The sequence below is a fragment of the Saccoglossus kowalevskii genome, chromosome 5 (assembly GCF_978046115.1).
Source record: "Saccoglossus kowalevskii chromosome 5, keSacKowa6.1, whole genome shotgun sequence".
Taxonomy (NCBI): Eukaryota; Metazoa; Hemichordata; class Enteropneusta; family Harrimaniidae; genus Saccoglossus; species Saccoglossus kowalevskii.
Window position 1 is genome coordinate 1,886,995 of NC_140645.1, and position 14,459 is coordinate 1,901,453.

General features: G+C 36.1%; 1 protein-coding gene across 4 annotated transcripts in view; it reads right to left on the reverse strand.

Annotated features, from left to right (window-relative positions):
* Positions 1–5,736: 5,736 nt before the first annotated feature.
* Positions 5,737–14,459, reverse strand: part of LOC102808534 (ubiquitin carboxyl-terminal hydrolase 25-like) — a 121,425-nt gene continuing 112,702 nt past the window's right edge. For 3 of the 4 annotated variants that reach the window (XM_085499043.1, XM_085499042.1, XM_085499041.1), the window contains 3 exons: positions 8,075–8,198; positions 7,522–7,714; positions 5,737–6,780 (listed from right to left, as the gene is read on the reverse strand). In XM_085499043.1, the coding sequence (XP_085355169.1) occupies positions 6,593–6,780; positions 7,522–7,714; positions 8,075–8,198 (505 nt within the window). In that variant the 3' untranslated portion in view covers positions 5,737–6,592. Of the gene's footprint in view, positions 6,781–7,521; positions 7,715–8,074; positions 8,199–9,852; positions 9,904–14,459 lie in introns of those variants that run through there. The other variant, XM_085499044.1, reaches the window with a different exon arrangement.

Genomic DNA, 14,459 nt, shown 5'->3' on the forward strand with positions numbered 1-14,459 from the left:
CATAGTAGACCATGTGAACCGATAAATCTATAGATAATATGGAAAAAGTGAAGATATTGTAGACCATGCAAACCGATACATCAATAGACAATATGGAAAAGGTGAAGACATTGTAGACCATGTGAGCCTTGTAATCGATTCAAAGTAGACAATATAGAAAAAGTGAAGACATTGTAGACCACGTGAGCCTTGTAATCGAATCAAAATGGACATTATGGAAAAAGTGGGGATATTGTACACCATGTGAGACCTTGTAATCGATTCAAAGCAGACAATATGGAAACAAGTGAAGATATTGTATGACCATGTGAGACCTTGTAATCGATTCAAAGCAGACAATATGGAGAAAGTAAAGACATTGTAGATCATGTGAGCCGAGTAATCGATTAATATGTAGACATTATGGAAAAAGTGAAGACATTGTAGACCATGTGAGACCTTGTAATCGATTCAAAGTAGACAATATGGAAAAAGTGAAGACATTGTAGACCATGTGAGACCTTGTAATCGATTCAAAGCAGACAATATGGAAAAGGTGAAGACATTGTAGACCATGTGAGCCTTGTAATCGATTCAAAGCAGACAATATGGAAAAAGTGAAGACATTGTAGACCACGTGAGCCTTGTAATCGAATCAAAATGGACATTATGGAAAAAGTGGGGATATTGTAGACCATGTGAGCCGAGTAATCGATTCAAAGTAAACATGGAAAAAGTGAAGACATTGTAGGCCATGTGAGCCGAGTAATCGATTCAAAGCAGACAATATGGAAACAAGCAAAGACATTGTAGACCATGTGAGCCTTGTAAACGATTCAAAGTAGACAATATGGAAAAAGTGAAGACATTGTAGACCATGTGAGCCTTCTAATCGATTCAAAGTAGACAATATGGAAAAAGTGAAGACATTGTAGACCATGTGAGCCGAGTAATTGAATCAAAATGGACAATATGGAAAAAAAGTAAAGACATTGTAGACCATGTGAGCCTTCTCATCGATTCAAAGTAGACAATATGGAAAAAGTGAAGACATTGTAGACACCATGTGAGCCTTCTAATCGATTCAAAGTGGACAATATGGAAAAAAAGTAAAGACATTGTAGACCATGTGAGCCTTCTCATCGATTCAAAATAGACAATATGGAAAAAGTGAAGACATTGTAGACACCATGTGAGCCTTCTAATCGATTCAAAGTGGACAATATGGGAAAAAGTGAAGACATTGTAGACCATGTGAGCTGAGTAAGCGATTTAAAGTAGACAATATGGAAAAGTTGAAGACATTGTAGGCCATGTGATCCGAGAAATCGATTCAAAGTGGACAATATGGAAAAGGTGAAGACATTGTAGACCATGTGAGTCGAGTAATCGATTCAAAGTGGACAATATGGAAATGGTGAAGACATTGTAGGCCATGTGAGCCGAGAAATCGATTCAAAGTGGACAATATGTAAAAGGTGAAGACATTGTAGACCATTTGAGCCGAGTAATTGATTCAAAGTGGACAATATAGAAAAGGTGAAGACATTGTAAGCCATGTGAACCGATAAATCGAATCAAAGTAGACAATACAGAAAAAGTGAAAACATTGTAGACCACGTGAGCCGAGTAATCGAATCAAAGCAGACATTGAAAAAGTGAAGACATGCCATGGGTGCACGACTGAGAATACATATCCCCTCTGAACAGATTGCACGTCTTTGGGATTCGTTTACGATGAGCCTCAGGCTAAATGTTTCCATAGTAACACTCCAATATTCACTATTGTTCCATATATATTATGAGATGGAATGCCTTGTTTTCCGCCCAGTGATGCTTACACAATGGATTTACACAGATAGAATTATTGATATACCATTTAACTAAGCTGAGCTACAAAACCAACCTCTCAATTTTCCAAATGTGTCTTGATAGACGTTTACGTAAGTAACACGCATACTGCGTGATTAGTGCTCGAGAAAACAGTATTGTCGTATTAAAAAGCGTTTTGAGTACCACTAATACGATTTACAGCCTATCAGCAATCTAAAACGTACTTATGACATCTAAACGTAATGTCGTCCGTCCGCATACCCAGTCTCTCTCTCTCTATATATAAAGAAACGAATCGCACGTTCGTGCTGAAAACATCCAGCTATTGTTTCGCCAGACTCCAATTCGCCAAACGACAGCATTGCAAGTGCGCCCTCAATTAACAAATTTGCTGAATAGTCACAGAGGGCGTGCTTCATTAATGACTTGTTAGCCGCTTGACCATCAAGATAGAGTGAAAATTAGTGTGTTTTTATCACTCATTTCAAAATATATAATTTTCAGGATGTTGGTTTCTTTTATCTAATGCAGGTTTTTCAAAATTTATTTTTGTAGAATTTTCTAATTCAAATCTGAAATGTACATTTTTTTTCCTCAAAATTCACTGTCAAGATTACAAACATGCTATATACTCGGTGATTGTGCGTGTCGTTATAGCAACACATCGATGCACCAACCCCAATCCACATGTGATGTAGCATAGATACAATTAATTTGTTTCATAGCTTTATCATTGCAATACTTTACATTGCAATTGTATACAAGAGGAATCTGAAGCTATATGCGTACTACATGTAGTATTGGTAGTTTCACCAAACCAGTTCAAACCAGATACAGATATCCAAGCTGGCCTTTTTTTGGTGTAAGAATCAATGTGGATTGAGACAAAAGTAACATGACAATTCCCATCATGCAATTTTTAAAAGAATCAGTGTTGTAATGTACATGCAATCAGTCAAGAAATGTCAAATATGGTACTGAAACAGCATTCGTTAACACAAAATGGCCACCAGACAACCATTTTGCAAGTTCAATTATACACAAATTTAGAGATCCAGTTTCAGTATAAAAGATTTGATTGATTTTGATGCATTTTTACCAAACCAAAGTACCAAACATGACAGCATTCTGGCTACTGGTTTTTCAAAAAGATGAAAATGCAATTGTTAATGGATAAACACTGGACGGAGAACAGAGAACAGATAATCAGTAATATGAACAATACTGCTGGATCACCTTAGAAGTGTCAAGAATCTTTTTATAACAGTTCATTAATACCAAGTATCAATGGTTTTAGTATATTTATAATAATATCCAGAGCATATGTCCTGATATTGTAGCTATAGTCCAGCTTGTATGTCCTGATATTGTAGCTACAGCCCAGCTTGTATGTCCTGATATTATAGCTATAGTCCAGCTTGTATGTCCTGATATTGTAGCTATAGTCCAGCTTGTATGTCCTAATATTGTAGCTACAGTCCAGCTTGTATGTCCTGATATTGTAGCTATAGTCCAGCTTGTATGTCTTGATATTGTAGCTACAGTCCAGCTTGTATGTCCTGATATTGTAGCTATAGTCCAGCTTGTATGTCCTGATATTGTAGCTATAGTCCAGCTTGTATGTCCTGATATTGTAGCTATAGTCCAGCTTGTATGTCCTGATATTGTAGCTACAGTCCAGCTTGTATGTCCTGATATTGTAGCTACAGTCCAGCTTGTATGTCCTGATATTGTAGCTACAGTCCAGCTTGTATGTCCTGATATTGTAGCTATACTCCAGCTTGTATGTCCTGATATTGTAGCTATACTCCAGCTTGTATGTCTTGATATTGTAGCTACAGTCCAGCTTGTATGTCCTGATATTGTAGCTATATTCCAGCTTGTATGTCTTGATATTGTAGCTACAGTCCAGCTTGTATGTCCTGATATTGTAGCTATAGTCCAGCTTGTATGTCTTGATATTGTAGCTACAGTCCAGCTTGTATGTCCTGATATTGTAGCTATAGTCCAGCTTGTATGTCTTGATATTGTAGCTATAGTCCAGCTTGTATGTCCTGATATTGTAGCTATAGTCCAGCTTGTATGTCCTGATATTGTAGCTATACTCCAGCTTGTATGTCCTGATATTGTAGCTATACTCCAGCTTGTATGTCTTGATATTGTAGCTACAGTCCAGCTTGTATGTCCTGATATTGTAGCTATATTCCAGCTTGTATGTCTTGATATTGTAGCTACAGTCCAGCTTGTATGTCCTGATATTGTAGCTATAGTCCAGCTTGTATGTCTTGATATTGTAGCTACAGTCCAGCTTGTATGTCCTGATATTGTAGCTATAGTCCAGCTTGTATGTCTTGATATTGTAGCTATAGTCCAGCTTGTATGTCCTGATATTGTAGCTATAGTCCAGCTTGTATGTCCTGATATTGTAGCTATAGTCCAGCTTGTATGTCCTGATATTGTAGCTATAGTCCAGCTTGTATGTCCTGATATTGTAGCTATAGTCCAGCTTGTATGTCCTGATATTGTAGCTATATACCAGCTTGTATGTCTTGATATTGTAGCTACAGTCCAGCTTGTATGTCCTGATATTGTAGCTATAGTCCAGCTTGTATGTCCTGATATTGTAGCTATAGTCCAGCTTGTATGTCCTGATATTGTAGCTATAGTCCAGCTTGTATGTCCTGATATTGTAGCTATAGTCCAGCTTGTATGTCCTGATATTGTAGCTACAGTCCAGCTTGTATGTCCTGATATTGTAGCTACAGTCCAGCTTGTATGTCCTGATATTGTAGCTATAGTCCAGCTTGTATGTCCTGATATTGTAGCTATAGTCCAGCTTGTATGTCCTGATATTGTAGCTATAGTCCAGCTTGTATGTCCTGATATTGTAGCTATACTCCAGCTTGTATGTCTTGATATTGTAGCTACAGTCCAGCTTGTATGTCCTGATATTGTAGCTATATTCCAGCTTGTATGTCTTGATATTGTAGCTACAGTCCAGCTTGTATGTCCTGATATTGTAGCTATAGTCCAGCTTGTATGTCTTGATATTGTAGCTACAGTCCAGCTTGTATGTCCTGATATTGTAGCTATAGTCCAGCTTGTATGTCCTGATATTGTAGCTATAGTCCAGCTTGTATGTCCTGATATTGTAGCTATAGTCCAGCTTGTATGTCCTGATATTGTAGCTACAGTCCAGCTTGTATGTCCTGATATTGTAGCTACAGTCCAGCTTGTATGTCCTGATATTGTAGCTATAGTCCAGCTTGTATGTCCTGATATTGTAGCTATAGTCCAGCTTCTATGTCCTGATATTGTGTAGCTATAGTCCAGCTTGTATGTCCTGATATTGTAGCTATAGTCCAGCTTGTATGTCTTGATATTGTAGCTACAGTCCAGCTTTCTTGCATTCATCATGCTCAATTATCACAATGCATTGCTTATTTGAGACAGATCACAGGCATTCAAATTAATAAAGGTGAGTCCTCAGTACCAGCTCACCTACAACTTTAATCCTAACCCTGCCCCTCCCTATTTAAATTGTATGTACCCCTTTGTGTCACTTACAGTTATGGGGGGCATATTGAATTCATTGGAGGGGGCTGGAGTGTTAGGAACATTTATTCATAACCTTCATATCGTGCACTGAAACACAGTGTAGTGAACTATGTAAATGTGTAAAACATTATTTTGATAGTCTGAATATGTGTATAGAGATTCAAGTGATGCTAATGACAACGAAGTGAAGACATCCCACTTCCAGTTAGTATTCACCTTTCCATAACTGAACTTTAGAACACCATTGCTAGTGGTTTTCATATTGTTGTCTGTTCTACAGTGTTTTTCACTTGCCAAATCATGTAAAATGGTGACCGAATCTTTCTTGCAGTATAACAAAGACAAACATACAAAGTATCAAAAATATATTTTGTGATTGAATATTTATTTGTGTTTGGCAACAGCAGCATGTTAGTTGAGTTTTGAGATAAGCTGTTGCCACGCCATTGACTAGAATGAAGTGGAAAGGTGAATTATGGAAAGAACACATTAAATGACAAAACAGGTCACTGTCAGACATTACAAAGAATATAAACTCACTCTGCTATTTTTGTAACATTTATCTGACTTTTTTATACATGTGATCAATGATCAATATTTTACAAATCTGAAATTGACAAATAAAAAAGTAAAAATAAGCTTAAGGCTTGAGAAGAAAGAAGAAACCACAGTAATGAACATGAATGCATTTCCACAAAAACTGCATATATAACAGACGGCCATAGTGTGTCGTTGTTTACAAACAAGAGCCTACCCATGAGCCTTTGCATTTTAAGCGTGCATTGTTATTATCTCCTAGGACTCAATTGCTACTTGTGTAAGGTGACGAACCCTCCGTTTTAACCCAATACAATTATAATATTGCGTGTAATGACTGATGGATAGTGGGCTGAGAAAGTACAAGGACTTGGAGAATGTAAAACTGAGGTATCGGTAAAAGTGTAACAAAGGAGGTACACTCTGTACAGCACTCATGTCACTTTGGTCATATCAATCATACTCATGACAAGCAACCTATGAGTCAGTCTCTTTTTCTTCGTAATTGCACATTTTTTTTTCTAGTGTGCCTGGTTTTTTCATACATCAAACCAAGGCAAGTTTCAGCTATTGTGCATTTTCTCATGCTCTGTACAAGTTTTTCAGCCAGCTTACAGAAAACATATCTATACTAAGGTACTGCTATAGCTTGTCTGTACGAGTAAGTATAAACACTAAGGTACTGCTACGACTTCAAATTGTTAGTACTAAAAAGTCCACTACTAATAACTAACTCCATCATCTCGGCATATCTTTCAGCCAAGTCATGTGATTTCCGAAGTCTTGATAAAGGTGGCATTTTCAATGTACAGACATCAGCTGACACATCTATAAGCTTTGGTAAAAAATCTTGGAATTTTTCTTGCAAGGAAGCTGTAATTAGAGTAAAAATAGGTTTGGCATTAGAATATTTGAATGAAAATCTTATCCCCAACGTGTTCCTGAACCTCTGTAGTTTCTAACTTGAATTTATAAACAGAATGCTTGAATCTTGAGTCAAAATTAAATCACAAATCTGTCCTACCTTCAAAAGTGCACAAACGATAAATGCACAAATGCTATCAGGAATTGGAAATTATCAAGCTAAGTCAGTTTGTTCTTAAGAGTTAAATGGAAATAAAGACTGTGTGGCGTTGTAGACAACTTTTGAAATGTGATCACTGATTTCCTATAAATTTATCCAAAACTATAGTTAGAAGATCACTATATCACTGTATGAAGAGGTACACTCGTCATCGGTTTTGCAATATTGTAGATTTTGTGTCGCTGAAATATACAACACTACTGACAGTAAAAAATGGTGCACCTGGACACTTTTGTCAGTGACCAAGAAGAAAATTTAAAAACACAAACATGCATTTGTGTGAATAAATGTGTGGTATGATCCATTGTGTTCTGGCTGTGTTTATTTCTCTAACTCCAATTATTGTCATATGCAGATTAGTAATCACATGCTGATTAGTATGCATTTATGCAAATTAGTACTGATGATAAGTGTACCCTTGAAATAGCATGGCTACAAAGTGGAATTAACCTAACACCTTGTATACAGAAACAGTCAGTCTCCTTGGCAGGAAAGCAAACATTAACCATTTCACCTGGTGGTTATCTTACCATTAATTTCTTGTCCTAGTAAACTATACCATCTGTCTCGAATATCTTCAGCAGCTGCACTATCCTCAGGATGTTCAGAATTTGATAAGATTCCAAGACATGGCACTACATAGTCTTCTACAGTCTTCAAACTAAAATCAGCTTCACTTTGATCATCTGCTTCAAATGCTTGTGCACACTGGTCATTTAGTTGCTAATTTTAAAACAAATCAGAAAGTACTATAACAATAACAATAACTATGTCGCTTTCACCACAATGGCTACAAGTAATTTCAAACCAGGAAGTATTCTGATCATCATGTATGATCTAGCACTTAATTTCATTTTCTAATTTACTGATAAATTTATGATTATATTTCATTTTTCAATATTTGCAAAGTAGCTAAATATGTTTGAAGTAGGACAAGAAAAGCAATGATGAATTAAGTCAATGTGATTAAAACTAATGTATCCTCAGTGAAAAAAACCCAGCCTATGTGAGGGAAATATGGTGACAGAATAATAAATAAAATAGTATAATTTCCACTTTCAAGATGCAAGAATTCATACTTACCAACAAACATTCTCTTCTGTATAAAGATACAAGATTTTCATCCAACGAGGAATACTTGGTTTTTGGGTGTATAACTTCATTGTGTTTGTAAGAATATACAAAATATGGCAGTGCTTCCATGTAACTGTAAGTAAAGAAGATGACATGAAAGAAAGAAGCCAACATTCTACAGGACTGCCTAGGAAAGCCAACATTCTACAGGACTGCCCAGGAAAGCCAACATTCTACAGGACTGCCCAGAAAAGCCAACATTCTACAGGACTGCCCAGGAAAGCCAACATTCTACAGGACTGCCTAGGAAAGCCAGCATTCTACATGACTGCCCAGGAAAGCCAACATTCTACAGAACTGCCCAAGAAAGCCAACATTCTACAGGACTGCCCAGGAAAACCAACATTCTACAGGACTGCCCAGGAAAACCAACATTCTACAGGACTGCCCAGGAAAGCCAACATTCTACAGGACTGCCCAGGAAAGCCAACATTCTACAAGACTGCCTAGGAAAGCCAACATTCTACAGGACTGCCTAGGAAAGCCAACATTCTACAGGACTGCCCAGGAAAGCCAACATTCTACAGGACTGCCTAGGAAAGCCAACATTCTACAGGACTGCCAACATTCTACAGAACTGCCCAGGAAAGCCAACATTCTACAGGACTGCCCAGGAAAGCCAACATTCTACAGAACTGCCAGGAAAGGCGATATTTTAAAGGACTGCCCAGGAAAGCTAGCATTTTAGATCAAAGAATACCAAATCTAACTACTTTGACAGTCTTTCAATGTTCTGTTACTTTAGACCAAAGAATACCAAGTTAAACTACTTTGACAGTCTTTCACTGTTACTTTAGACAAAAGAATACCAAGTTAAGGTAGCGAGAAGGGAAATTTTCACTTTTTTCTTGATTTTTCACAAATTGATAAAACGGTTACTTTGGACCTTGATACATCACCCCAGGTTTACAAAAGATCGAAATTGCGAAATAACATTGCTCAAATTAGTGTTTTAAAACACTAGCAGAAAAGACTACAACTGGCGTTTCGTGGATATTTGCATAATGTTTATCTTTGAAAGGGTTTAAATGATAACATCTTATCTGTATACTCTGTTGTTGACGATTCTGATATAACGGGTGATAAGCTTCCAGTTGCAAACAATGCGTGTTTATCTAACGTCCATTGTCAGCATTATTGTCAGTCGAGACTTCGACCGAGAAACATGGTCATACAGTACTCATTTCGCCCAACCTTCCGCTTTTACATCGACCGCTTATCGCTTAATTTCCGACCACGCGGTCTTGTCCGACCGGAAACCGACCGCATTTTAATCGCGTTTTTTTTTTTTCGCTCGCTGGCTCGCTCATTGAAAACATTGACCGCTCGCCCAAACACTGATCACTGGCACATGGGTGGTCGAAATGGTGGTTTTTATAGTAAAGTGTGAACATACAACTAGTATTAACTATTATTACATTCTGAACGACACTTCAAATCTAATAGTTGTATTACACTTGTATCGTGAAAGCAACTGAACTGGGACCTCTTGTTACGTGTTTTGGGTGCTTGTTCTAGATGTAATATTTTTTTTTAATGAGACAGTTACGTGAAAAAAGCCTAGGTAACTCCTTTTGAGAGAGCAGAGAAACAAGGAAATGTTAGTGAATAATTCCAAAAATAACGATACCGAATCCACATCGGTCCACGTCGGGTAAAATTTGACATTGAATTTTTAAAATTAAGTAACGATCATTGAACGAGTTCGGTCTATACCGTATACGTACCATAAAAGTGTTCCCACAACAAATATTTTCGACTAAAAACGGCCATACGTCCTGAAAGAATCGAACAGAGCTTGACATGTATGAATAATTTATTGGGCTTAAAAGAAAAACGTGTCAAATTTAGTTATAGCCATAACTTTTTTAGCGCGGAAGTTGCCAACAACTGTAAACAAAAATCGTGAATTTCATAGATTCGAATAAAATAAAGCAAGCGATTGATAAGGATGATTATTAATATTTTCCCCGATGCTCTTCGAATTTTTATTTTTTTATTTCAAGGTAAGAAATGGCTAGTTGAAGTTGCATTGTCTTCAATGCGATTGTTTCACCGCGAACAACTCTAGCTCTGTTTTTGCATGGTTTAGTTTTGCGATGTAAAATAAAATATATATTAAAATAATAATACTTGTTTAATTATTTGGGGTTTCAGCCCATAAATTACGGACATGATCCCCATGAATTACGGTCAATGTTTGTCTTCTCTCGGCTGATTGTCACGGTGTTGATCGACGCTCTCCCTAAACTCAGCCTGAGTATGGAGAAACCAACGGGGATCGACATTCCAAACAAACAATCGAAATTATCAACGAAAGACGAGATTTTTCTAGATATTTACAAACATACTGTCATGACAAACATATGTAAAATTAGCAAGTCATTGTCAATGACACGTCCCCGTTTCGTTCATATTTGAGTGACATATACATTCAAAGCAGATCATGACCGAAATGCACCTGCATATGTACAACACATTGTGCAAAATCTGAACAAAATCCATCCATGCATGACTGAGATCCGGTTCTGGAATTGTGAAAATACGTGATTTTGATGCATTTTCGGCCTTAAAATGGCCATCATTCCGCTATTGTTAAGCAGATCATGAAACAAATGCACATATCTATTTGTGACATGATGTACCATGTGTGTGTGAAGTTTGAACTTGATCAATCCAGACATGTCTTGGATACGGATACAGAACTGAATTCTTTAACAAAATGGCCGCCAGTCGGCCATTTCGAACTTGATCCGAAAAAAAAAAGACGTGCATCAAGGTCCTATTATGTTTAATGTATGTACTAAATTTGAACAAAATCCATCCATGCATAACTGAGATACGGGTCCGGAATGGTGAAAATGTGCGATTTCAATGCATTTTCGGCCTTAAAGCGGCCCCCATTTGGCTATCGTTAATGAGATCATGAAACAAATGCACATAAATATTTGTGACATGATGTACCTTGTGTGTGTGAAGTTTGAACTTGATCAATCCAGACATGTCTCAGATACGGATCCAGAACTGAATTCTTTAAAACAAAATGGCCGCCAGTCGGCTATTTCGAACTTGATCCGAAAAAAAAATGACGTGCATCAAGGTCATATTATGTTTAATGTATGTACCAAATTTGAATGAAATCCGTCCATGCATAACTGAGATCCGGGTCCGGAATGGTGAAAATGTGCGATTTCAATGCATTTTCGGCCTTAAAGCGGCCGCCATTTGGCTATCGTTAATGAGATCATGAAACAAATGCACATACATATTTGTGACATGATGTACCTTGTGTGTGTGAAGTTTGAACTCGATCAATCCAAGCATGTCTCAGATACGGATCCAGAACTGAATTCTTTAAAACAAAATGGCCGCCAGTCGGCCACTTCGAACCCGATCCAAAAAAAAAAATTACGTGCATCAAGGTCCTATTATGTTTAATGTATGTACAAAATTTGAACAAAATCCGTCCATGCATAACTGAGAGCCGGGTCCGGAATGGTGAAAATGTGCGATTTTGATGCATTTTCGGCCTTAAAATGGCCGCTATTCGGCTATCGTTAATCGGATCATGAAAAAAATGCATGTGCATATGTCCCATATATTGTGTGATGTATGAGTGAAGTTTGAACTTAATCGGTCCATGCATGTTCGAGATACAGGTGATCACGGACGCACGACGCACGGACGGACGGACGCACACAGGGCAAAACACAACAAATACACAAAGAGGTGTAATATTAGGTTTTATCTCTGATAAGACATCTAATAAAACGGTTTTCATGGTGAAACAAAATGGCCGATGTTTGAAAAAACTTGCTGTGTCAGAGTGCGACACTGAGTGGCAGATTTTTCTTTGCCTCGTCTGTCAACGCTTTCTTTCTTTTCTTCCCCATTGCGTTAGACAAAAAATGTATTAATAAAATAGAATATTGACTTGGAAAATAAAACGATTTAAAAGAAAGTCTGTCTGTCACTGTTACTTTAGACAAAAGAATACCAAGTTAAACTACTTTGACAGTCTTTCACTGTTACTTTAGACAAAAGAATACCAAGTAAAAATACTTTGACAGTCTTTCACTGTTACTTTAGACTAAAGAATACCAAGTCTAACTACTTTGACAGTCTTTCACTGTTACTTTAGACTAAAGAATACCAAGTCTAACTACTTTGACAGTCTTTCACTGTTACTTTAGACAAAAGAATACCAAGTTAAATTACTTTGATAGTCTTTCACTGTTACTTTAGACAAAAGAATACCAAGTCTAACTACTTTGATAGTCTTTCACTGTTACTTTAGACAAAAGAATACCAAGTCTAACGACTTTGACAGTCTTTCACTGTTACTTTAGACAAAAGAATACCAAGTTAAACTACTTTGATAGTCTTTCACTGTTACTTTAGACAAAAGAATACCAAATCTAACTACTTTGACAGTCTTTCACTGTTACTTTAGACAAAAGAATACCAAGTTAAACTATTTTGAGTCTTTCAATGTTACTTTAGACAAAAGAATACCAAGTCTAACTACTTTGATAATCTTTCACTGTTACTTTAGACAAAAGAATACCAAGTTAAACTACTTTGACAGTCTTTCACTGTAACTTTAGACAAAAGAATACCAAGTCTAACTACTTTGACAGACTTTAACTGTTACTTTAGACAAAAGAATACCAAGTTAAACTACTTTGACAATCTGTCACTGTTACTTTAGACAAAAGAATACCAAGTTAAACTACTTTGACAGTCTTTCACTGTTACTTTAGACAAAAGAATACCAAGTTAAACTACTTTGACAGTCTTTCACTGTTACTTTAGACCAAAGAATACCAAGTCTAACTACTTTGACAGTCTTTCACTGTTACTTTAGACAAAAGAATACCAAGTTAAATTACTTTGATAGTCTTTCACTGTTACTTTAGACAAAAGAATACCAAGTTAAACTACTTTGACAGTCTTTCACTGTAACTTTAGACAAAAGAATACCAAGTCTAACTACTTTGATAGTCTTTCACTGTTACTTTAGACAAAAGAATACCAAGTCTAACTACTTTGATAGTCTTTCACTGTTACTTTAGACAACAGAATACCAAGTCTAACGACTTTGACAGTCTTTCACTGTTACTTTAGACAAAAGAATACCAAGTTAAACTACTTTGATAGTCTTTCACTGTTACTTTAGACAAAAGAATACCAAGTTAAACTACTTTGATAGTCTTTCACTGTTACTTTAGACAAAAGAATACCAAATCTAACTACTTTGACAGTCTTTCACTGTTACTTTAGACAAAAGAATACCAAGTTAAACTACTTTGACAGTCTTTCACTGTTACTTTAGACCAAAGAATACCAAGTCTAACTACTTTGATAGTCTTTCACTGTTACTTTAGACAAAAGAATACCAAGTTAAATTACTTTGATAGTCTTTCACTGTTACTTTAGACCAAAGAATACCAAGTCTAACTACTTTGATAGTCTTTCACTGTTACTTTAGACAAAAGAATACCAAGTTAAATTACTTTGATAGTCTTTCACTGTTACTTTAGACAAAAGAATACCAAATCTAACTACTTTGACAGTCTTTCACTGTTACTTTAGACAAAAGAATACCAAATCTAACTACTTTGATAGTCTTTCACTGTTACTTTAGACAAAAGAATACCAAGTTAAACTACTTTGACAGTCTTTCACTGTTACTTTAGACAAAAGAAAACCAAGTTAAATTACTTTGATAGTCTTTCACTGTTACTTTAGACAAAAGAATACCAAGTTAAATTACTTTGATAGTCTTTCACTGTTACTTTAGACAAAAGAATACCAAGTTAAACTAATTTGATAGTCTTTCACTGTTACTTTAGACAAAAGAATACCAAATCTAACTACTTTGATAGTCTTTCACTGTTACTTTAGACAAAAGAATACTAAGTTAAATTACTTTGATAGTCTTTCACTGTTACTTTAGACAAAAGAATACCAAGTCTAACTACTTTGATAGTCTTTCACTGTTACTTTAGACAAAAGAATACTAAGTTAAATTACTTTGATAGTCTTTCACTGTTACTTTAGACAAAAGAATACCAAGTCTAACTACTTTGATAGTCTTTCACTGTTACTTTAGACAAAAGAATACCAAGTTAAACTAATTTGATAGTCTTTCACTGTTACTTTAGACAAAAGAATACCAAATCTAACTACTTTGACAGTCTTTCACTGTTACTTTAGACAAAAGAATACCAAGTTAAATTACTTTGACAGTCTTTCACTGTTACTTTAGACAAAAGAATACCAAGTTAAATTACTTTGATAGTCTTTCACTGTTACTTTAGACCAAAGAATA